General features: G+C 44.8%; 1 protein-coding gene across 1 annotated transcript in view; it reads right to left on the bottom strand.

Annotated features, from left to right (window-relative positions):
• The window catches only part of LOC136612970 (venom factor-like), a 194,473-nt gene that overhangs the window by 111,133 nt on the left and 57,188 nt on the right, over positions 1-26,152 (bottom strand). The window contains exons 8-11 of the mRNA XM_066593745.1: positions 19,787-19,889; positions 10,185-10,308; positions 6,130-6,245; positions 4,963-5,109 (exon numbers count right to left, since the gene is read on the bottom strand). Of these exons, the coding sequence (XP_066449842.1) occupies positions 4,963-5,109; positions 6,130-6,245; positions 10,185-10,308; positions 19,787-19,889 (490 nt within the window). The remainder of the gene's footprint in view (positions 1-4,962; positions 5,110-6,129; positions 6,246-10,184; positions 10,309-19,786; positions 19,890-26,152) is intronic.

Below are 26,152 nucleotides of genomic sequence, written 5' to 3'. Positions count from 1 at the left end.
CATCCGGGTCTCGGGTATCAATTCCACCCTGTTATCAGCGGGGTTAATCAGTTAATCAAGGACCACTGAACTAGTTTTTTCTGTAGGGGTGCTACATTCAGAGGTGTGCTCAATCCTGGTGATGGAGAGCCTTTCTGTGGATCTGGTCTTTGAGTTACCCTGGCTCCGGCAGCACAACCCCCAGTTTGATTGTTCCACCTCTGAATTAATACAGTGGGGGCAAGGTTGGGGTGAGCATTTGGTCTCCGTCCAGGTGCACTCCACAGAGTGTATGGTAAAGGGGTTACCCCCGTATATTGAGGATTTTTCTGATGTCTTCTCCAAACAACTTTCTGAGACATTAACCCCGCACCGGGAATGGGATTGTAAGATCAATCTTATTCCCGGGAGCAAGATCCCTTAGGGGGGAATATATAACGTAACTGTCCCTGAACGTGAGGCAATGAAGGAGTATATCACTGAGAGCCTCGCCAAGGGACATATAAGTCCTTCTGAATCACCCGCAGGGGCAGGGTTATTTTTTGTAGAAAAGAAGGATGGTGGGCTCTGGCCCTGTGTTCATTATAGAGTCTTGAGCAGGATAACCATTAAGAACCAGTACTCCTTGCCTCTGATCCCTGATCTCAACCAGGTTGTAGGGGCCCGTTTGTTTTCCAAATTAGACCTCCAGGGGGCCTATAATCTCATCCGTATCAGAGAGGGGGATGAATGGAAGATGGCGTTTAATACTCCGTTGGGGCATTTTGAATGTCTAGTCATGCCATTCGGGTTATGTAATGCGCCAGCTATTTTTCAAGGTTTTATGAATACCATTTTCCATGACATTCTGGGCGCGTTTATGGTTGTTTATTTGGATGACATTCTGGTATTCTCTCCTGATCGGGAAAGCCATGTCAGGCATTTAAGGACCGTGCTGTCCTGTCTTCGAGCCCATCAATTGTATGCTATGTTAGAGAAATGCCTATTTGATGTACAGGAAATTGCCTTTCTGGGATATTGCCATTTCCCCATCGGCCATCTGGGAGGACTAGGACAAGGTCAAGGCCATCACCGATTGGGTGGGTGCAACCCACCAACTTAAAGGTGTTATAATGCTTTTTGTAGTTTGCAAACTTCTATCGGAAATTCATTAAGAACTTTTTAGTGGTGGCCAAACCTTTGACTGACTTGACCAAGAAGGGGGCTAGAGTGGATTCCTGGTCGCGGGAGGCTGTGGAGGCCTTTGCACTTCTCAAGAGGGCTTTTTCCACAGCACCGGTGGTGGCTCAGCCAGAGCTGGATCGCCAATTCATCATTGAAGTAGATGCCTCCGAGCATGGTGTGGGAGCAGTTCTCTTTCAGGAATCTCTTGGCCGACCTGGTCTCCAACCCTGTGCATTCTTTTCTAGAAAGTTCAATCAGGCTGAACGCAACTGTGGTATTGGCAACAGGGAATTATTGGCAATAAAATGGGCATTTGATGAATGGAGACATTTCTTAGAGGGCGCTTGTCATTATATTACGGTCCTCACTGACCATTAGAATCTGGTTTATCTGGAGTCCGCTAAGCACTTGAATGCACATCAGGCCAGGTGGGCATTGTTTTTCGCGTTTCAATTTTGTTGTCACATATGTGCCGGGGTCTAAGAATGCCTGAGGCTGATGCGTTGTCACGCAGCTTCGGGGTTTCCGAGGTAGAGGAGCCTCAGCCTGAGAGCACTCTAGGTCCGGGCGTGGTTGTCGCCGCTCTTACGTCTGACACCTCTGCTTTACTCCATTCGGCCCAGCAGTCGATTCCCCAAGGCCTTTCGGAAGGGAGGCTATTTGTACTCCATGCCTTGCGGCTCTTCATACTGAAGGAAGTTCATTCGTCGGTGTTAGCTGGACATCCAGGTGTCCGAGGCACCCTGAAGCTGTGTGGCCATTTGTATTGGTGGCCACAAATGTCTCGGGACATCTGGGAGTTTGTCAAGTCCTGCCCGATCTGTGCTCGAGGCAAGAGTGTACGGAGATGACCTGAAGGTCTGCTTTGTCCTCTTCCGATTCCAGAGAGGCCATGGACCCATCTGTCGATGGATTTTATAAACCGACTTGCCCACATCCCAGGGGTGCCCTGTCATTTGGTGGTCATCGACCGATTTTTCCAAAATGGCGCATTTTACCACTCTTAAGAAGCTTCCGTCCGCACCTGAGTTAGCCACCATATTTGTCAGGGAGATTGTGTGCCTGCATGGGGTCCCTGAGGATATTGTTTCCGACCGTGGGGTCCAATTTGTTGCCCGGTTTTGGAGGGCGTTTTGTAAGAATATCGGTATCGGAATGTTGTTTTCCTCTGCCTTTCACCTGGAGTCCAATGGGCAGATGGAATGCATGAACCAGGAACTGGTTCAGTACCTCAGAATGTATGTGAGTGATAGTCAGAGTCTCTGGGTCAATTATCTAGCGTTGGCTGAATTTGCTATCAATCATACACATTCGGCGTCTGGTGCGTCTCCGTTCTTCTGTAATTTTGGATTTAATCCTAGGTTCTCGGTGTCTTTCCCCTCCTCTTCTAACAATCTGTCTGCTGATGTTCAGGTTCAGGACCTACAGGAGGGGTGGGAGAAGGTGCAGGGCAACTTGGAGCGGTCCAGGGATGCAGTGCTGAGGAGGAGTAGAGGTACTCATGCTATCTCTGAACCTTTGTCTGTGGGCCAGTTGGTGTACCTGTCTTCGAAGAATCTAAAGTTAAAGGTTACTTTGTTGAAGCTGGCTCCCTGATTTGTGGGCCCTTTCCCTATCACTAAAGCGATTAGTAGAGATGAGCGAGCGTACTCGGATAAGCACTACTCGCTCGAGTAATTGGCTTTATCCGAGTATCGCTGTGCTCGGGTCTAAAGATTCGGGTGCCGGCACGGAGCGGGGAGCTGCAGGGGAGAGCGGGGAGGAACGGAGGGGAGATCTTTCTCTCCTTCTCTCCCGCCCGCTCTCCCCTGCTCCCCGCTGCGACTCACCTGTCAGCTGCAGCGGCACCCGAATCTTTAGACCCGAGCACAGCGATACTCGGATAAAGCCAATTACTCGAGCGAGTAGTGCTTATCCGAGTACGCTCGCTCATCTCTAGCGATTAGTCCTTTGGCATACGAGCTGGCACTACCGGACACGTGGAGAATCCACAGGGTGTTCCACAAATCGCTCCTCAAGAGGTACGTCCTTCCAGTGGTTCCTCTGACTTCGTCTCTGGTTTATCCCTCTTTACTGCAGACGTGCTTTCTGGTCTTGACCCGGCGTGCTTTGACTATTCCTTGGTTGCTGTTTGGTTTCTGTTAGCTATTCAGGTTCCCACCAGTCTGTTTCCCTGTCCCTCCTTCCTGGGGTCCCTGACACTAGTGCAGCGCAGGAACCGTTGCCCAGTTCTCGCCGTAGGGCTTAGCCCAGGGGGGCAAGTAGGTATGGACACGGGAGAGGGTTGGCGTAGGGATTCCTGGTCCATCTGCCCTGGCCAGCCCTAACAATATGGTCACCTTAATAGACCATGTAACCCTTGTTGGGAAAAAAATGTAAATTGACTCTGTTTCGAGACTGAAGGAAATTTGGCACTTTTGTGCCACCCAGTTTGTATACCAGAAATATCTATAAAAGGGGGAAAACATAGAAACCTTTGAAAAAAAACCTCCATAGAAAGAACGGTTGGCTTTACCCAGGGGGTTGTACTAAGGGCACAGCATCTGCACATATGTTTTATTAGATCCAAAAAGAAAAAACTAAAATCCAGCACTCAACAGGAGGTCGATGTAGCGACCCTTAGTCGAAATATTCATAAACTAGTTTATTTGCAAATTGCTTACAGAGTTGGTATGAATACATATTCTAGAGGGGTGACGCGTACACTTGAAAAATCGCTGTCATGGTGCATTTTATAGTGTCTTAACACACTCTGTTTCAAAAAAACAATTTTTATATTCCTCCTATGTTTGCACATCCTCGTAAATAGTGCATTAATAGTTCTACCCACGTAGCGTTTCCCACATTCCAATAAATATATTACCAAATTGGTATCACATGAAAGGTGTTGTTTAAATTTCAAACCCTCGGGCTTGTTAATATCTATTTCTATTTTACCATGCTCTATATGGGCACAACATTTCCATTTTTTCTTTTTGCATTTGAAATTCCCCACACACTGTGTTTTATCTTTATTGCCATTCGTCTTTCTCTTATTTTCCCCATTTGGGCACGAAGGTGCCAATATGTTTTTTAATGTTTTATTACAATGGAAAATAACTGCTGGATTTTCCCTAAGATCTCCAGTTAGATAAGGATCATTCTTCAATTTTTTTTGATCTGACTATAATCCGAAATGTATTTCGTAATAAATGCAGTTTTAAACTTACATTTTTTCTTATTTTTACTTACTTTAAAGCAAAAGTAAGTTTTCCATATAAGTATTGTGTATGTATTTGTGCATGTTTTACTTGAAAAAGTCGCCTGAAAGCGACGAAACGCGGCGTTGCAAATAAACAAGTTTATAAATATTCCGACTAAGGGTCGCTACATCGGTCTCCTGCTGAGCGCTGGATTTTAGTTTTTTCTTTTTGGATCTTTACCTTTTTGTGCCTACCCTTATGGAGTATAATTGTAATAGTAGAGCAGCATCAAAGGTACAGCAAAACCTACAAAAGGCAAATAGAATCTTCTCACCAGTTTTCTTTATTTATTGCCACAGCTTTGCATAACTAGACAACGTTTCGACTGAACCCAGTCAGTCTTCGTGTCTTTGTGTGAAAACAGCCCAATACATTCTTACAATCGATGGAGGAATTTGATCTTGATGGAGGAATTTGATCTTGAGATTAAACTTTTTTACATTATACTCAGATTACAGAAACATTAAAAATGGGGGAGATTTGAGCAAGATTGCTGGGTCTAATCAAACTAAATGTAGCTCTCTGGTAAGGTCTAGTAGTGTCAAGTCCATCAGAAAAGCAATAAAGTAAGACTTACAGTTATATGTAAAGATTTCAGATTTACAGCTGTGTTCAGCCTCAGTCTTGCCGATCCATCTTGATGAGTTGTACCTGTATTACCACCTGGGTTTGCCACCAACAAGATATTATTTGCAGGAGAACCATCTGGGTTGGTTACCATCACCTGCATGGAAGAAAAATACAAAATAACTCCTTATAAATGCAGGGAGGTAATGCCGCATCGAATGTACAGAAATATAAGGCATGGAGGAGTTCTGTACCTGTGCCAGAAACGTTATGAGCTATAGATTTGCGCTATATTGTATGCCAGTTACTAGTTTAAATTCTAGTAAGTCTGTGAGAGGTCATGACCCTCGAACATTTTTGGAAAGTGACAAGAGTGGCAGAATCTCCCCCCCCCCACACACACACACACAAAAAAGTTGCACATTTTTTGTGCAAATTTGTGACGTTTTTACCCCAAGAAACTGGTAGTTTTCCCTGATAGTCCCTATCCACTACTTTCAATTTGTTCTGTCACCTTAGCCTACTTATAGGGTTGTGCTCATCATCCTTGAATGCAGGGCCTGTGATGATGAGCTGATAATCCAGGGTTCTGCTCTCACTAATAAACTGATTATGCTGGGGAAAGCTGCGGTCATCCAAGCATTTTTCGTGCTGTGGCCACTGTGGGGGAAATGTAGTGTCCAACCACACAAGGTCTGCCAGGAGGAAAGCCCCCCTTTCTGAGCAGTTTTCTGTTTTGGGTCATAGATGGGGAACCCTGACAGGGACCCTGTTCATATGCCTAATAGGGGATACCAACAGGGAATGCCATCTTGGCACAACATGTTTTATTTCACTATGGAGATCCCTGACTTTCCTCTAATAGGCAGCAGTTGAAGCCTGTGCTGAACTTGGCACCTAAACACCAGCATGAGCCCCCTGGCGGGCTACCTAATAAATACTCCAATTCACAGCCACGTCCATTGGCTTTTGTAGAATTTCCTTTTCTACATGCCAGGCTTCTCAGCAGTTTCGAGTTATCATGAATAGCCCAAACTTTGGCTGTAGCACCAATAGATAGTCTGTAAAATAGCAGCATTCAGATAAGTATATCTTTGGACGGCTCTATGGGACAATCCCAACCTTGATCGAAAATTGATACTGTACTTTAAATAGAATATATATAGAAAACACAAACCATGAGGTCAAATGGCATTCCGGGCTTAAAATATTTGGATGTCCTGGTGAACAGAATTTTATATGGAGAATTCACAATGTAAATGTCATCCAACTCGGCTTCTACAAAGTCACTGCCTACAATAGAAAGAATCGCATTCATTGCTTGCATTCATGCTGCACATTTACAAGTGAAAAAGAAGGGTCTTTTGGCAATAAGCAGATCACAAAGTGTCTCCAGCTGGGACCCCCAGTGATTTGCAGTAATCTGTTGTAAACTTAACAGTAAGCGTTTCCTACAGCAGCACCACATGGGAAATTAAGTATTACACAGCGTCCATACAAATCAGTGGGCTTTCTCTTTAAGTCAGGAGAAGACAAGTCCTCCAGAGTCAGAGATGTTCTTTTTAACTGTTCTCTTTCTGGCCAGGAAAAGAGGATCTCGAGCAGAAATTCAAAAATGCAACTCAAAATTTAAGATGGTTTTCTCTTCATTCAGCCCAGAAATAGTTAATAAAAGGTAATCAATAAGTTATATATACCCTAACATTGTACTATTGAAAAATACTACGCATTGCACAAAAAGAACCCTCATGCAAGTATGCAAATCTAAAAATACAAAGTCATGGCACTGGGAAAGCAAGTATGAACAAATAATTGCCACCTCATTAAAGTGACCCTCTGGTTTTGGGACAAAATTTTGTCCAAGACATAAGGAGATTATAGTACCTGTAATTGCTCACTGCTGCCCCTCCGATGCACTGGTTCCGATCCGCATTTTCAGCCATCGGCATCAGCAATTTTCTCACTACCAAATACACACTGTGCTCTAATTGGCCAGGGTTCATCATGTGAGCAGCACTGGCCAATCAGAGAACAGGAATAGTGCATTAGTAGTCTAACCCTACCAATACCCTGTGGGAATTAGGGAGTCTAAAGATTGTGTTAGCTTTGACAGACAAAATGGGGTCTGAAAGTAGGGGATTGAAGGGATGAGAGGAAAGAACAACTGCAGGTGATATACCTCTTCCTCTGGTCCTGGGACAGAATTTTGTCCTAAAATGGGAAGAAAAGCCCCAAAGATTTGAATCCTTAAAGGGGTTGTCTCGCGAAATCAAGTGGGGCTATACACTTCTGTATGGCCATATTAATGCACTTTGTAATATACATCGTGCATTAAATATGAGCCATACAGAAGTTATTCACTTACCTGCTCCGTTGCTAGCGTCCCCGTCGCCATGGTTCCGTCTAATTTCGGTGTCTTCTTGCTTTTTTAGACGCGCTTGCGCTGTGCGGTCTTCTCCCTTCGGCTCCGCTCGGCAGCATCGGCGTTTTGGCTCTGCCCCCTTGTACGCGTCATCGCGTAGCTCCGCCCCATGACGTGTGCCGGTTCCAGCCTCCGTCATGGGGCGGAGCTACGCGATGACGCGCACAAGGGGGCGGAGCCAAAACGCCGATGCTGCCGAGCGGAGCCGAAGGGAGAAGACCGCACAGCGTAAGTGCGTCTAAAAAAGCAAGAAGACACCGAAATTAGACGGAACCATGGCAACGGGGACGCTAGCAACGGAGCAGGTAAGTGAATAACTTCTGTATGGCTCATATTTAATGCACGATGTATATTACTATCACCGAGGGAATCACTAAAATATAACTTTTATTAGGTAAAGATAAAAATAAAAATGTATAAAAGGCGTGGACTCTTATTCCAGTTACACTCCTACTGGACAAGTAGATATTCTAACAGTAGTAAGTCCATATAAGTATATACCAGATGATGCGCTAGGTTCTAACTCCACAACCACAATGACCCAATCTATATTGTTGGTGCATGGGTCGAGATATATATTATGGTTGTGTACAGCTCCACGTGTATAAATGGCCACAAGGGCTAACAAAGCACAATGTAGGTTATATTTTTTGTATTTATACGTTGGAGCCGATAAATGGGTAAAGGCCAGAATAATAAATGTAACCCCCGTCTGGCAGAGTATTGAGGCATATATTAATGCCCAGGAAATATAGCATCAATCAGGTATATACTATGTGGTATATCCCCTATTATGATGGATTATACCCTGATGCGATAACCAGCTATAGTAAACACGGTCACTAATTTTATCTATATAGTGACTCGCTTGACTGACGTCATTTAGCGTGTTTATCTAGTTTATATAAAAGCTGGCAAATAGACTGCAGCGCTGAGTGGTCTGTAACTAGGAGTTAAATGGTGCAAGAACATATTACAGCACCAAACGTTCCTTTGGTTTTACCACATTCCCATTAGGGACAGACACAGCGGAGAGTCTTAGACCAGGGTCATTATCTCATAAGACCCTGTCACATGGACTAAACACTGCTGAGTGCAGCTAATAAAAACAGCTGATCACTGCTTCACTAGAGATGAATGCTGCTGTTTGTGAGATTTTATAATCACCAGCAGCTACGAGCAGCTGAACTGAAGAGAGTTCAATAAGATGTATAATGAACCCTCTTTGTCAGTAACTGCTGCATTCACTATCACCATTTAAGCATAGATAGCCCGATATACAATGATGTGGACATCTGTGGCATGTCAAGCACAACAATAAGGCTATCTTAGGCTGGCTAACACCATCTACGTGTTTCCGCGGTCCTTAATGCAGTGACCGCATCATCAGGACGGTGAGTCTAGCTTATAGAACCGAACAGCCTGAACGGCTGTGTGAAATTGCTGCTCATTTTCACACAGCCGTTCAGGCTGTTCGGTTCTATAAGCTAGACTCACCGTCCTGATGATGCGGTCACTGCATTAAGGACCGCGGAAACGCGTAGATGGTGTTAGCCAGCCTAAGATAGCCTTATTGTTGTGCTTGACATGCCACAGATGTCCACATCATTGTATATCGGGCTATCTATGCTTAAATGGTGATAGTGAATGCAGCAGTTACTGACAAAGAGGGTTCATTATACATCTTATTGAACTCTCTTCAGTTCAGCTGCTCGTAGCTGCTGGTGATTATAAAATCTCACAAACAGCAGCATTCATCTCTAGTGAAGCAGTGATCAGCTGTTTTTATTAGCTGCACTCAGCAGTGTTTAGTCCATGTGACAGGGTCTTATGAGATAATGACCCTGGTCTAAGACTCTCCGCTGTGTCTGTCCCTAATGGGAATGTGGTAAAACCAAAGGAACGTTTGGTGCTGTAATATGTTCTTGCACCATTTAACTCCTAGTTACAGACCACTCAGCGCTGCAGTCTATTTGCCAGCTTTTATATAAACTAGATAAACACGCTAAATGACGTCAGTCAAGCGAGTCACTATATAGATAAAATTAGTGACCGTGTTTACTATAGCTGGTTATCGCATCAGGGTATAATCCATCATAATAGGGGATATACCACATAGTATATACCTGATTGATGCTATATTTCCTGGGCATTAATATATGCCTCAATACTCTGCCAGACGGGGGTTACATTTATTATTCTGGCCTTTACCCATTTATCGGCTCCAACGTATAAATACAAAAAATATAACCTACATTGTGCTTTGTTAGCCCTTGTGGCCATTTATACACGTGGAGCTGTACACAACCATAATATATATCTCGACCCATGCACCAACAATATAGATTGGGTCATTGTGGTTGTGGAGTTAGAACCTAGCGCATCATCTGGTATATACTTATATGGACTTACTACTGTTAGAATATCTACTTGTCCAGTAGGAGTGTAACTGGAATAAGAGTCCACGCCTTTTATACATTTTTATTTTTATCTTTACCTAATAAAAGTTATATTTTAGTGATTCCCTCGGTGATAGGCTTGTTGACACACAGGGTTTTCCTTTCTGTCACGGTGACAAACGATGTATATTACAAAGTGCATTAATATGGCCATACAGAAGTGTATAACCCCACTTGATTTCGCGAGACAGCCCCTTTAAGGGAACTAGAGGAATGTTCAGCAATCTACCGGTTGATGACCTTCAGCACAGAACATCATCTTACTGTCCAGCTTTTACATCCATGAAGTGGTTTCATTCCCTTTGCCGATTATTTTCTTAGTCACTTCCCTTTAATAATCAATTTTCTAACCTAAGTCAGTGATGACCGTCACCGAAACGTAGAGCTTGTACTGCAGCAGTTCTTCGGGATTCTTGAAAGGTTTTATGAGGTCTTTTCGCAATAGTTGTACAGGTCCAGTAGTTCCTTCAACAAACTAGACAATTAGAGAACACTCAGGAAAAGGAAATAACTGAGATGTGAAGTAAAGACAGCGGTGGCAGGAATCAATCGGTTATTGAGAACCCTTAATATTATAATCCATAATCATCACAAAATTATGATAAAATCAGCACTCATTTCATTTGCAATGCCATGGCTAACCACACGGATTGCTGTAATTATATAATATGCCTATTCAGAATGCGACATATTTTACCACGCCTAGTGGTAAAAATATGTATTGCAGTATTTACGTTCAGTTCTATGCAAAAACATATTAATACATTGGATATTTCTATAATAAGTGACAAAGCTTTTATTTTATCACCAAGGTTTCAATTTGATATATTTAAATGTGTTGTTAATATTTACATCTATCTTACTCAGAAAACCAACATCCAATTTGACGCTTTTTACTATTTGTGACACTACTTGCACCTCTGCTACACACTAAACTCAGCATGTCTTCTACTGTTAAATATGTGTTAACACTACTGGCTACATTTTACTATCCCAAATAAATTCTGCAGACAATCAAACTACTAAGGACCACTTGTCTGTGAGTGTGTGTGTGTGTGATTCTTATGCTCCACCCCTGGTGACATCACTGAAGGTCCTACAACATCTATAAAACACAGTCTGACCGACAGAAGAACACCACAGTTAGGGCTCTTGAAAATGGGAGGACAGAAATAACAAAATGAGAATACAACTAAACCGCTATTATGTCAGACACAACTCAGCAGTCCTGACAGAACACACTGACCTACCTCCACCACAAAGATAATTAGTTAGCGTAAAATGTCTATTGATTTGTAATAAACTAGAAGTATTGCTCAGCTGTAGTGATTTAACTCTGTAGAGGCTAATGGCTGCATAATTTCATTATGGTAATTGCTGGACAATGGCATGGTGAAAGATGTGTGTTTTATAACTTCAGCCTAATATAAAGCTCCACTGCATAAGGAAAGAGTTAAGTCACATTCCAATACTGAAGAAGTGTATCCAGCCCCTCCTCCACTCTCCAACTTCTCAGACAAAGAACTGCTTTAACGGACCACATGTTGATAGAACAAAGACTGGCTTACACACTGGACTTGAGAGAGGTGTGGGGAGGGGGGCGGGGAATTCTATACGACCCAGCGAATAAGAATATGTATATGTTACTGATGTAATCTGTTAAACGCCCATAAAGGGCACGTATTATGTGTTTCAATAAATTAGGGCTCTGGGATTGTAACTCCAGAGAAATGGTTGAGATTCAAGGCTGATGACTTGTGTCCGATTGGTTTCTTTCATTATGTGTGCACACTATACAATTAGGAAGCTACAGAATACCCTGAAACCTACTGGAGAAAAATATGATCCAGTACAATTGGCGTCCCTGGGTGGGCGGGTGGATTTGTGAAAGTCGGAGTCTGGAAAATATGGAGATCGGCAGATAACATGCGGAACTCGGGGGCCGGAAAATCTACAGAACACGGTAAGATTACTTTATGTTAATCTACCTGTGTCAGCTGACTTCTAACTGTTAATCTGCCTATATCTGATCCAGACTAGTCCGTTCACTGAAAGGCAGGTAATAACTCTAGTTCTGTCTACCCGATTATCACCGTGTAACCTGTCTAGGGGGATTCTGTATGCTGGGAATGTTGTGTCTGAGACGGTTAAAGATTGTGTATACAAGACCAAGAGACAGATTTTGTGAGTGTTAATGTGTCAGAAGGGCGGACTTGGCTGTATAAGCCTGAGGGAGTGCGCCCGGGGTGCACTCTCCTATGTAATAGTGGACAGTTTGCACTAATACACTTGGAGAGCGAGGCCAGGAAAATTTAAAATAGGTGTATGCACTTGTATGATCGAGCGTGGTATGTGCTCTCATACGTAAGGAGAGATACGCAGTGATTAAAATAGGCGTATTTACCTGTATGATCGATAGTGTTATGTTCTCATATGTAGAAAGGGATACGCGGGGATTATAGCCGTGGTGTTAGATGGCTGAAGGCTCCAAATACTGTTGAAGTCTTGGTCACTGAATATAATCGTCAGTCTTTGTGTGTAATCAAAGGTCTTGTTTAAAGAATGTGCAGTGTTTATTACTGGGAGTTTTACTAATAGTGAGTGGGCTGATGATAAGCCACTGAGCATTCCCTAGTAAACCCGTTTGTTCCTTTGTTTTGTGTTTATAGTGTTAATGTGCATTGTGATTTGCGAGGGATATAAGAAGAGATAGGTGAAATTTGGTAAAGGAGTTTTACTGTGTCCAGAAATTTCAAATAGAATAGAGTTGAGCAGATTGAGAAGGTTGGGCATTAGAGATGAGCGAACGTACTCGGATAGGCACTACTCGTCCGAGTAATGTGCCTTATCCGAGTACCGCTGTACTCGTGCAGAAAGATTCGGGGCGCTCCGCTGCTGACAGGTGAGTCGCAGCGGGGAGCGGGGCAGAGCGGCCGGGAGAGAAGGAGAGAAAGATCTCCCCTCCGTTCCTCCCCGCTCTCCCCTGCAGCTCCCCGCTCCGCAGCGCGTCCCGAATCTTTCTGCACGAGCGGGGAGGTACTCGGATAAGACACATTACTCGGACGAGTAGTGCCTATCCGAGTACGTTCGCTCATCTCTATTCGGCATAGATCCAGGTTGTTTAGAGAATGGCGAAAAAAAAAAAAGCAAGCAAAGATAAGAAGCATAGAACATGTAACTTAGTTGGTAAAAGAAAGGAATGTTGGGTTGTAGACAGACCGCAGAAAAGTTTTCAGAAGATAAGCAGGGGGGCCCTGGCAGACAGAAAGGGGCTTTAGATTGCTAGGAGGTTGTATAATATAGGAAAGGGATTCACGAGCAGAATTGGGTGGGGGGAGGAGGAGAGAGTGTAGTGGGGGATGTGTATTGCCTGTATCATGAACAATGTAATGTGCCTTTGTGTTGACTATAGCCCATCACTATAATGGCGGCCGCACTTGCAATGTTTTAAAACCCCCACATAGTGTGACTCTGCAGCAAGTGTGGTGAGCCCTGCCCCCATCCTGAAATTACTTCCCCCCATGTGCTCACTTTCAAGGTGTGTGACGTTCCAATCTGCGACAGGACTAAGCCCCGCCCCTTCCTCCTCCCGCAGCCTTCTTGCCTCACCTCAGAGATTTGTAGCCCCGCCCCTTTCTGCCTCAGGCGGACATCTTGCTGCACTTGGGAGGCCTACATTTCCCAATGCCACTGTATTCAGTGCTAACATCATGATTGTCCAAAGTAAGGTCTTGTTTGACCAGACTTTGCTACACTCCAAAATGTGGCCACCTTGGATGTTTGATAAGTTCAGGGAAACAAACCTTTGTTCTTTGTGAAGATACAGCTTTGGACATAGTAGATGACTAAGCTGGTTTATAGTGTATAGAAGATGGGAGTTGATGCATGGGGGACAGAGGCCAGGGACCCATGAGCAGGGGACACCCTCTCATGGTGTGTTCCCAGGGGCTCTGTTTTCCGCTGCCTGCTTCTCCAATGGATGTTCAGACAGATGATGTTAAGGAAGGCTCCTACAGATGGAATAACTTCCCTTCAGTCACCCAGCAAACTTTTTCACGCAATTTGACAAAATAGTCTTGATTTTTTATGTGAGAAAGAGGGACTTAATTGCTCAAAGTAGGATGTCAATTCATCCGCATTCTTTTTTAGTTTTTTTTCTTTATGTCTTTGTATATTCTAGCGTCAGTCTCCACTGAAGCTATAATTTTAATTAGACAGGATGGTCCAAGTTAAAGTGGTGCAATTCCCAGATACCATTGCGACTGGGTGGCTGTGAATTTTGCTTGCCTTGCACCCCCTTGTGTTAGAAATGCTAACTCCGACTTGGAAAAAAAAAATCTAAAGGATATTTTTGCTCAGACTTTGTTGCATATAATGTGACCTTGACCTACAAAGTGCTTGTTTTTGTGCCTCTTGGTTTCCTTTTTCAACGTTGTACTAGTTTGAACCCGACCACTCCTTTTTCAATTGAGTATTCCGGTTCAAAAGGGGGGAGGCATAGGTGATCTAGGTCATAGGTGATCTCGGTGTTGTAGATCAGCTATTGGGTTTTTTAAAAAAAATAAATAAATAAAATAAAGAGGAAATAAATGATTTTGTGCTACAGGATTCTGATCCATGTGAAATAGAACATCAACATGATTATTTAGTACTGATACAGCAAGAAACTGTAGGTATGCAAACAGTTACCACAACCCCTGTTGACAATGCATATGTTGAGCTTTTTGCAGATGGTACCAGGGTGAGGATTGACGACTCCACATCGGATATGCAGTGCTCACACAACAAGATGTCCTAGAAGCAGAAGCTTTGCCTCCGCATGTCTCAGTGCAAGAAGCAGAACTGAAGGCCCTCACTGAGGCATGTAGAGTGCCGAAAGGTAAGACGGCAACCCTTTACACTGACTCCTGGTATGCATTTGGCATAGCTCATGGTTATGGCCCAATATGGAGAGCCAGACAGTTTTTTACCTTAGCAGGACAACCAATTTAGAATGGAGGCCCTACTACTACCTGGCAGTGGAGAGAGCTCACACCGATTCCTACAATGGAGAAGCGAGAGACAACACCCTCGCCGACAGCACAGCAAAGGCAGCGGCCCTCAAGTCGTGGAAGAAAGAAAAAAAGATACTGACAGCATGAGTCAGAGGCAAAAACTTGGATATTGACAAAATTTGGACTTTGATATGCTAAAGACTTTACAGTTACAAGCCAGCAAGGAAGGAAAGGATAAATGGACTAAAATGGGAGCAGCAGAAACAGGACCGTGTATGGTGAACAGTCAACAGCACTTTCCCACCACAGTTCCTGTATCCCATGATGGCCCAGCTGACGCACGGAAAGACCCACCTAGTAAAGCAGCAATGACGTCGAGGCTTGAAAGAGGACGAGCGACTCCTGGGTTCTCTGTAGCTGCTGCATCATTTGTCCAGTTTAGCATGATCTATGCCATAGGTGAGACAGGGCAGAAGTAAATTTGCCACATCACACTTGCCTAGACCACTCTATGCATTTCAGGGATTGCAAATCGACTACATTCAGCTCCCACCCTGTTGGGAAGTATGAATATGTGCTTGTTGTTGTTGATGTCTTTGCAGGTTGGAGGCCTACCCTGTTACCAAGGCAAACAAGTAGGTAACCGCAAAGAAGCTCATGAACGAGGTAAACTGTGAATATGGGGTACCATAAGCGCTGCGGAATAAGTTGGCACTATACAAATAAAGATTATTATTATTACCAGAAGTGATTCAGAGTCAGACAGAGGTACAAACTTCGCAGGTGAATGTAACATGTCATGTCTGCTCTGGGTGTATCCCAGGCTTTTTGCACACTCTACCACCCTTAGAGTAGTGGAAAGGTGGAGAGACTTAGTGGCACGCTAGAAAGCAAGATACTTAAAATGACACCGAAAATGGGGCTGCTTTGGAAAGACTGTCATCCAATAGCCCTATTCAGTGTTAGATATGAACCCAGGGGGGATCATGCATTATCTCCCTACGAGATTGTTTGGGCTAGCCCCAAGGCTAGGTTGCTACTATCCTCAGTAGTTACAATTACAATCTGATGTGTTGACTAAGTATGTGATTTCCGTTGTTAAAGCACTAACCAAAGCCTATGCACAGGTGTTCTCTTCCAGACTTAGAGGCAGACACTGGGACACATATCTTGCAGCCTGGGGATTGGGTGTGTGTCAAGAAGTTCTTCAGGAAGCACCCACTTGAGCCCCGATTTGATGGTCCCTACCAGGTGCTTCTGACTACTGCCACAGCTGTGAAACTAGCCGAAAGACTTACATGTATCCACGCTTCATACTGTAATAAAGCCTCAGATCCTGGAGACCAGTCTTAGTTATGCTGTGGACATGGTTAGGGCTAGTGAGAGAGGAGGGTGGCAACTGGAATCCTTAGTCGGAAGGATATGAGGGTATGGTTACCTTCTGGTATAACTCGTCCAACACTCAAGTAGCCGCATATTCCTTCGACTATTGTACTGTGGTCCCGTGTCTAGGCGCAAAATCCCACCGCGGACCAGATTTAGCTCAGTCCAGCTGGTTATATGACTTATATACCCGGGGAATACAATATGTTTGCGCCACTGATAATGTCTGGGGAGAAGACTGCCGTTATTGGGGATCAGTGGGATGGAACACAGGAACAGACTGGTCCTATAAATGGCAAAATGCCTTAAATAAGAAAGATAAGAGCGGGAAATCCCTAATTAGCCTTTAGAATAATAAGGAAAGCGGGAATTGGAAGGCTGAACTTAGTATGTTGCTTGGTTTTAATATGGTTCTTACACTAACCATGGAAAATCCAAGCCCGGGGGACTTACAGTTTGGGGACATACCGGTACGGGAGGACAGATCCCTTAGGGAAGTTTAAAATAAGGGATATGGTAGATGCTCCTGAATGGAGGCCTTCACTTAGTCCTGTGCCCATAATTAACCCCCTCCGCCGTAAGATAAAGACTTTAAAAGAACATGATGGTCATAGCCGACCCTACCTTTGAGGACACCTTGACAGTAGAGACTGGCTACTCTGACCAGAATCTCTGGTTGGAGTTGATGAGGTACAATGCTTAACAAGAGCAACAAGTCTAACTGTTGCGTGTGCGGTAGTGCATGATCACACTCGGGGATGGTCCCCCTAAATCTCCCTGTAGATGCTGAAGAGTGTTTCCTTAGTCTCTTCATGAACATTTCCACTAATTACACTACATGTGAGAAGTGGAAAAAGGAATACTCTATAACTACTTAAGTGCTTTGCACTGGAGAGAGTATTACTGACTACCCTGGAAACTACACCTGACATGCAAAGGGGCAGGGTGGAGGGAGATTTTTGGGGAACTCACTAACGGGTATTTCTCCTCCTACAGTACGATAGGAGGGGAATGGAAGCAGGATCAGGTCCAGTCCTTAGGAGATATTTACTGGCTTTGTGGGAACATGAGGTGGAGGACCCGCCTGGAAGGTAATTGGACAGGGAGTGTGCCTTAGTAAAGCCCTTATGCTCCTCCACATCCTGTCAGACAGCATTGAGGATGAGGTTACCCCCAATAGTTACTTTATATTGATCCAACTCTGTCTGTGTTTTGTGGTTTTCTTGTCATGTTGGTCTATCCTTGTTTTCTGCATAGGTACGGCGGTTCCTTCCAGTCTTGTCACTAGGCAGTGTAGGGTCAGTGTTGGCGGCCAGGACCTGTCCACCTTCAGGGCTATCTCCAGGAAGGGACATTGGTGTGGGTGAAGGTCAGGGAGTCCCACGCCGTGCGTACCTGTGCACACTACTAGTATTGTAACATTATACTAGAGCGAGAAGAGAGACTCCTGGTGGTATTTTTGATCTACACGTGTACATTGACGTCATAGGACAGCCAAGGGGGCTACCTGACGAGTTTTAAAAATTAGAGACCAAGTTAAAGCTAGATTCAAGTCCATTTTTCTGATCATTATGGTAAATAAAATGTTGACTGGATTAATTATGTTTATTATAGTTAGCAGCGGTTTATAAATTACACTAGAGATGCCTTATAGGGACTAGTCGACCAATAGGACCTACCTCGACTATGACTTTTCAAAATAGAATGGCCTTAGGTATGATTTTAGCTAAAAAGGGGGGTGTCTGTAAGATGATAGGGGAAACTGTACCTACATCCCAGACAATACAGGACCCACGGGTAAAGATGCAGTTGCCATTAAGAAGCTGACCGCACTAACTAAAAAGAACTAACCTTTGGGACCAGTACTTGCCATGGATGAGCAGGTGGCAGAGGATTCTGGCTCAGATGGGCGTCGCTGTTGTATGTGTACTGATTATCTTTTCCATTCTAGTCTGCTGTGTTATCCCATGTCAGAGAGACCTGTGAAACTGCCACTGGAAAAAGCCGCTCCCACAATGAGTTTGCTGGATGTATGTCCAGAAGGAGTGGACAAGTCCTACACCCCCTTGAAGACCCTAAAACGAACCTTCAACGAGCTCCAGTTATAGGCTCACGGGCAGAGAACTATATAAATTACCGGGGAGAGTTAGAGAATAGACATTTTAAGGGGGGATTGTTGTAGACATGATAATTAGTTAGCGTAAAATGTCTATTGATTTGTAATAAACTAGAAGTATTGCGCAGCTGTAGTGATTTAACTCTGTAGAGGCTAATGGCTGCATAATTTCATTATGGTAATTGCTGGACAATGGCATGGTGAAAGATGTGTGTTTTATAACTTCAGCCTAATATAAAGCTCCACTGCATAAGGAAAGAGTTAAGTCACATTCCAATACTGAAGAAGTGTATCCAGCCCCTCCTCCACTCTCCAACTTCTCAGACAAATAACTGCTTTAACTGACCACATGTTGATAGAACAAAGACTGGCTTACACACTGGACTTGAGAGAGGTGTGGGGAGGGGGGGCGGGGAATTCTATACCACCCAGCGAATAAGAATATATATATATGTTACTGATGTAATCTGTTAAACGCCCATAAAGGGCAGGTATTATGTGTTTCAATAAATTAGGGCTCTGGGATTGTAACTCCAGAGAGCTGGTTGAGATTCAAGGCTGATGACGTGTCCGATTGGTTTCTTTCATTATGTGTGCACACTATACAATTAGGAAGCTACAGAATACCCTGAAACCTGCTGGAGAAAAATATGATCCAGTGCACATGTTCTGAACAGCTAATTGGAACGGGTCACCAATTTAGCTGACCAGGTGATATTTTTCCATTGCTCAGTAATGACATTTTTGCACTCTTTTGCCCCCTGGAGTCTCACAAATCCGTTTTTCTTGGAAACTGTGGTGCTAGAACTGGTCATCTGCTATTATAGCCCATCTGTGCTAAGGAGCGATGAGTTCTGGGTTAAGATACAGTAGTTGGAGCACCAGAGTTGTATTTGGATGCAATGTCTTTACTCTGTAGTGCCTATTCATCAGAACAATTCCTGACATCCTCCTTTGATCGTTTTCACCACAAAGTTCCATGGGATCTCCTCTTGCTGGATGTTTTTCCTAGATAATATCATTCTCGGTATATTCTCCACACCACTGCACAAGAAAGCCCCACAAAGTCGGCAGTGAGATCCTGGCCTCGGCTAGTCTAGCATTGATGACCAGCCTTCTTGAAAGTTGGTCAGATCGCTGGATTTTCCCACATAATGTGGATTCACATTGAAATTGATCCATGGAAAACTTGTCACATGGCTTTATGCTGTACTCCGGGGTAACCGGTCTAATTTCCATACCGGACAGCTCTAATTGTAAAAGGCTGTTGGCTATAACGTCTTCCCCTTTTTATCTTAATGTCGGTTTCAGCTGTCACTCAAAGTTGAACTTGGCTCACAAGGTGCAAAAGATTGGGAGCGTCTGATCTAGTCGGTCAGTCGCATTACATGCAATGGCTAATGGGTTTTGCTCTCATTTCCTCTCATAGTTGCCTTTTCCCTAAAACTGATCTACCTTACCTCAATTCTCCTCAGTGAGTCTGTGAGACTTTTCTTTTCATCACCTTTCTTTACCCCAAAGATAACAAAGGCTACACCGTCAACGGGCTTCTTGTAAAGGTACCTAAGTATTGGAGAAATATCAGGTCTATGTAGGCTGAAAAACCACATACTCTTGTAATTCAGAAAGCAGTTTATGGTAAAGCAGTGCTCAAATGGACAATTTTTTGCTGTCACATTAAACAAATTCATTTCCATGGACATCTGCTATAAATGTCTGATAGATGCAGGTCCTACCTTTGGGAAAAAGGGGTCCCTCAACCCTGAACTGACTCGGCTATTTCTGTAACTCTCATGTGAATGAACAGAGCCAGGCACATGTTTGGCCACCTCTTCATTCATTCTGCATCTGAATGTGGTGGCTGGTGGAGTCAAAGAACCCCCACTCTCCCAATAGGTGACGGACTTGGAGGTGGGACCTGCATCTACCAGACATTTATGACATATCCTGTAGATATGCCATAAGTTTACTTGCTTGGAAATTGGAATACGTCTTTAGATAGCCCAGCGTGGACATCTCTATAGAAGTCATTGTTCACTTGGGATGGTTCTAATATAACATACAATGCATTCAAAGAGTCTCCAAACCGTTTCCTTTTCTACATTTTGTCATGTTGTGGCCTTGTGCAAATTGAAAATAAATCAAGTTTTTCCTTATCATTCTGCACTCAGTACCCCATAATGACACCATTGGCAGCAATTCCAGCCTTCAGTCTTCTTGGTTATGACGCCACAAGGTTTGCACACCCAGATTTTCTGCCATTCTTCAATGCAGATCTTCTCAAGCTTTGTTAAGTTGGATGGGGGTCGTCTGTCGACAGCCATTTTCAGATCTCTCCAGAGATGTTCAATTGTGTTCAAGTCAGGGCTCTGTCTGGGCCACTCAAGGGCATTCACTGAGTTCCTTAAGTCACCGCTGTGTTGTCTTGGCCGTGTTCTCAGGGTAATTGTCTTGTTGAAAGGTGAATCTTCTGCCTAGTCTGAGGTCTCCGGCGCTCTGGATCACATTTTCATTAAGAATATCTCTGCACTTTGATAAATTCAGCTTTCCATCAACCCTGACCAGTTACCCACTCCCAGCCGATGAAAAACACTCCCCCCCCCCCCCAGCATGATGCTCCACCGCCAGGCTTCTCTGTAACATAGTAACATAGTAACATAGTATGTAAGGCCGAATGAAGACATTGTCCATCTAGTCCAGCCTGTCTATCCTACTGTGTTGATCCAGAGGAAGGCAAAAAACCCCAAGGCCAGAAGTCAATTAGCCCTTTTGGGGGAAAAATTCCTTCCCGACTCCCTAATGGCAATCAGACTGCTCCCTGGATCAACCCCTAATAGTTCCTACCTGCCTATATACCAGGATTGACACTTAACCTAATATTTATATCCTGTAATATCCTTCTCCAGAAAGACATCAAGTCCCCTTTTAAACTCCTCTATGGATTTTGCCATCACCACTTCCTCCGGTAGAGAGTTCCACAGTCTAACTGCTCTTACAGTAAAGAACCCCTTTCTGTGTTGGTGATGAAACCTACTTTCCTCTAATCGTAGCGGATGTCCTCTTGTTACCGTCGTGGTCCTGGGTGTAAACAGATCACGGGAGAGATCCATGTGTTGTCCCCTCATGTACTTATACATGGTTATTTGGTCGCCTCTTAACCTTCTTTTTTCTAGAGTAAATAGTCCCAATTTGCATAGCCTCTCAGGGTATTCCAGTCCCGTCATTCCATGTATTAGTTTAGTTGCCCTTCTTTGAACCCCCTCCAGCACTGTAACATCTTTCCTGAGCACCGGTGTCCAGAATTGTACGCAGTATTCCATGTGAGGTCTGACAAGTGCCTTATATAATGGAAGGATAATGTTCTCGTCCTTCGCCCCTATACCTCTTTTGATGCACCCCAAGACTTTATTTGCCTTTGCAGCGGCTGACTGGCATTGGTTACTCCAGTTTAGTCTATTATCCACTAATACCCCCAGATCCTTTTCCATATCACTTTTCCCTAGTGGTACCCCATTAAGTGAGTATTTGTGACATCCGTTTCTCCTGCCCATGTGCATAGTCTTACATTTTTCAACATTGAACTTCATTTGCCATTTTTCTGCCCAAGCCCCTAGCTTATCCAGGTCCATTTGTAGCCGCACATTGTCTTCCGTTGCATTAATTATATTGTATAATTTTGTGTCATCTGCAAATATTGATATTTTGCTGTGCAGCCCCTCTATCAGGTCATTAATAAATATGTTGAACAGAGTGGGGCCTAATACTGAACCCTGTGGCACCCCGCTAGCGACTGTGGTCCAATCAGAGTACGAACCATTTATTACCACCCTCTGCTTTCTATCGTTGAGCCAATTTTTTACCCACTTACACACGTTTTCGCCCAGTCCGAGCTGCCTCATTTTGTATATTAGCCTATTATGTGGCACGGTGTCAAAGGCTTTAGAGAAGTCCAGATATACAAGATCAATAGATTCTCCCTGGTCCAGCTTAGAGCTTACTTCATCGTAGAAACTGATCAGATTTGTCTGACATGAGCGACCCTTCATGAATCCATGCTGGTGAGGAGTTATTCCCTTAATCTCCTTGAGGTACTCATCGATGGCGTCTCTCAGAATCCCCTCGAAAATTTTTCCCGTTACTGAAGTGAGACTTACTGGCCTGTAGTTACCAGGCTCACTTTTGCTCCCTTTTTTGTAAATTGGAACCACGTTGGCAATGCGCCAGTCCAATGGTACTACTCCGGTCTTGATAGTGTCTAGAAATATTAGGTATAGCGGCCTAGCTATCTCGTCACTTAGTTCCTTTAGTATCCTTGGGTGTAATCCATCTGGGCCCGGTGATTTATCAATTTTAGTTTTCTTTAGATGCTTCCGCACCTCCTCCTGCGTTAGGTATGAGATATTTTGTGAGGGGTTCGTTTTATTCCCCTGCATCTCGTGTGGCATTTCCTTTTCTTTGGTGAACACACTTGAGAAGAAACTGTTTAGTAGATTTGCTTTCCCTTCGTCATCATCAATGATTTCTCCTGCATTGTTTTTTAAAGGGCCAGCGCTCTCCCTGCAAATCCTTTTGCTGTTTATGTAGTTGAAAAATAGCTTCGGGTTGTTTCTGCTCTCTTTTGCGATCCGTCTTTCTGCTTCCTCCTTGGCAGTTTTAATCGTATCTTTGCATATTTTGTTTTTTTCCCTGTATGATTTTAGCGCTTCTTCGCTGCCTTGTTGCTTTAGTAGTTTGAACGCTTTCTTCTTTTCATTTATTGCCCCTCGTACCGTCTTGTCGAGCCACATTGGTTTCCTTTTAGCTGAGTTTCTTTTATTTTTAAAGGGAATGAACTGCTCACATGAGGCGATTAGGATCCTTTTGAACTTTTCCCATTTTTCCTCCGTACTGATATTTTTGAGGATGTTGTCCCAATTAATGTTACCGATAGTAGTTCTAAGCTCATCAAATTTTGCTTTACTAAAGTTTAGTTTCTTTGTCACTCCCTGATAAGGCTTCCTATTGATTGACAGCTGGAAGTTGATTATATTGTGGTCGCTGTTCCCCAAGTGCCCCTCAACCTGCACCCCCTTTATACGTTCCGGTTTGTTAGTTAGCACTAGGTCCAGAATGGCCCTCCCTCTTGTTGGTTCCTGCACAGGTTGGTTCAGGTAATTGTCTTTAATTACTCTCAAGAACTTATCACCCCTGTGAGATTTGCAGGTTTCGTTCTCCCATGTTATATCTGGGTAATTAAAGTCCCCCATGATAATTACTTTGTATCGTTTTGACACCTCTTCTATCTGCCTTAGTAGTAAGTCTTCAGTTTCTTCTGTTGCTTTTGGTGGTCGATAGAAGACCCCTATCAGGATTTTGTTATTTTTTCCTCCCTGTATTTCTACCCACAGAGATTCCACCTGTTCGTCTCCTACCCCTATATCCTCCCATAGCCTCGGCTTCAAGTTCGATTTGACGTACAGACATACCCCTCCCCCTTTCTGGTTCCTTCGGTCTCTTCTGAAGAGATTGTACCCCTGCAAGTTCACCGCCCAATCGCACTTATCATCAAGCCATGTTTCAGTAATTCCGACTATATCATAACTTTCATCAGTCATTCTTGCTTCAAGCTCGCCCACTTTACCAATCAGACTTCGTGCATTCGTGATCATACAATTTATTTCATTTTTTTGTTTTTTAAATTTGTTTTGTTGCTATTCGTACTTATGGCTGATCTATCAGTTCTAACTGTACTAACCCCACCCCCTGCTCGTCCGTCCCCCATTCCCTTTGCTTGGACCCAGATCGCTAATTACACTGGCTACCCCACTATTTCTCATTTTACCCTCCCCCCCAGTCCCTAGTTTAAACACTCCTCCAGCCTTCTAGCCATCTTTTCCCCCAGCACAGCTGCACCCTCCCCATTTAGATGCAGCCCGTCCCTACGGTAGAGCCTGTAGCCGACCGCAAAGTCAGCCCAGTTCTCCAGGAACCCAAATCCCTCCTTCTTGCACCAACTCCGGAGCCACTTGTTTACCTCCCTAAGGTCCTGCTGCCTTTCTAGTGTGGCTTTAGGTACAGGTAGTATTTCCGAGAAAACTACCCTGGAGGTCCGCGCCCTGAGCTTGGACCCTAAGCCCCTGAAATCATTTTTGAGGGCCCTCCATTGACCTCTAACTTGTTCATTGGTGCCAACGTGCACCATGACTGCTGGATCCTCACCAGCCCCCCCCCCAGTAATCTGTCAATCCGATCCGCGATGTGTCGAACTCGAGCGCCAGGAAGACAACACACCGCTCGACGATCCCGGTCTTTATGGCAGATTGCCCTCTCTGTCCCCCTAATAATTGAGTCCCCCACCACTAGAACCTGTCTAGCCTGCCCTGCGCTCCCCGTCCCCGTCTCACTGGAGCAGTCATCCCCCTGGCGTTCAGAGGGTGCGTCGTGCTGCAGCGGTGCTGGCTCTGTAATGGCATCCCCCTCATCTGCCAATCTTGCAAATTTGTTGGGTTGTGCCAGTTCAGGACTAGCCTCCCTGGTTCTCTTCCCTCTATCCCTCCTTCTTTCTGTCACGCAGCTGACTGCCTGCTCCCCCTGCTCTTCCGTACTACCATCCGCCCCCGCCTCTACCCCAGCGAGTGCCTGCTCAGTGAGCACCAAACTCCTTTCCATGATGTCAATGGCTCTCAGTGTTGCCAGTTGCCCATTTAGATCCAGAATTTGGGCTTCTAAATTTGCAACGTGCATGCATCTTGCGCAACAGTATGCACCCTCGATCGGCTGATCAAGGACCGCATACATTGCACAAGTAGCACACTGGATGACATTGCCAGGCATGGAGCTCATCCTAATGGGGATCTACAATTTACTTGTGGAAGTAGTGAAGATAGACTTGCTCACACTCCGCTCACACGCTGCCGCAACCGCTGACCCGCAACCGCTGACCCGCTGCCGCAACCGCTGACCCGCTGCCACAACCGCTGACCCGCTGCCGCAACCGCTGACCCGCTGTCGCAACCGCTGTGCCGCTGTCGCAACCGCTGTGCCGCTGTCGCAACCCCTCACCCGCTACCGCAACCCCTCACCCGCTACCGCAACCCCTCACCCGCTACCGCAACCCCTCACCCGCTGCTGCAACCCCTCACCCGCTGCCTCTCTCGCGCAACCTCTTACCCGCTGACACTTATGCGCAAGCAGTCAAAAAAATTTTATTTTTTTTTTTCCCCCTCAAACACTTAGACCCCCAGACACACACACATACACACACACACACAGAAGACACAACTAACCAGATACACAGAAGACACACAGCTCACAAACACACACAGAGGTAGATACTCAGCTCCTCCGCTCCTCCTGGTGACGTCACCCGCTGTCCCGGCGGCCGCTCACTCTGCCCTCCTGTCTCAGCTGAACTCCTGGTGGCCTCTTGGCGCCGGCTGCTGTGCTCCGGTCACACTGGTCACTCCTGCCCCCGCACCTGCTTCGGCTGCCGCTGCCCCCGCACCTGCTTCGGCTGCTGAGCTGCTTCGCTGTCCCCTTCAGCTCCCTGCTCGCTCGTGCCTCCGTCTCGTGCCGCTGCTCCTGGCGTCTGACGTCACTTCCGCTTCAATGAATGATTGTAGGGGTGGTATTGGGCAGGTGATGAGCGGCGCCTTGTTTCCTCCAGACATAACACTTAGCATTGTGGCCAAAAAGCTCAATCTTGGTATCATCAGACGAGAGAATCTTGTTTCTTACAGTCTAAGGGTCCTTTATGAGCTTTTTTTTATCAAAGACCAGGCAGCTTTCATATGTTTTTTATTTATTTTTTTACTGAGGAGGCTCTTCTTTCTGGCCACTCTGCCATG

The sequence above is a fragment of the Eleutherodactylus coqui genome, chromosome 2 (genome assembly GCF_035609145.1).
Source record: "Eleutherodactylus coqui strain aEleCoq1 chromosome 2, aEleCoq1.hap1, whole genome shotgun sequence".
NCBI lineage: Eukaryota > Metazoa > Chordata > Amphibia > Anura > Eleutherodactylidae > Eleutherodactylus > Eleutherodactylus coqui.
Note: the sequence above shows the minus strand (reverse complement) of the source record. Positions and strands in the feature narration are given on the sequence as shown.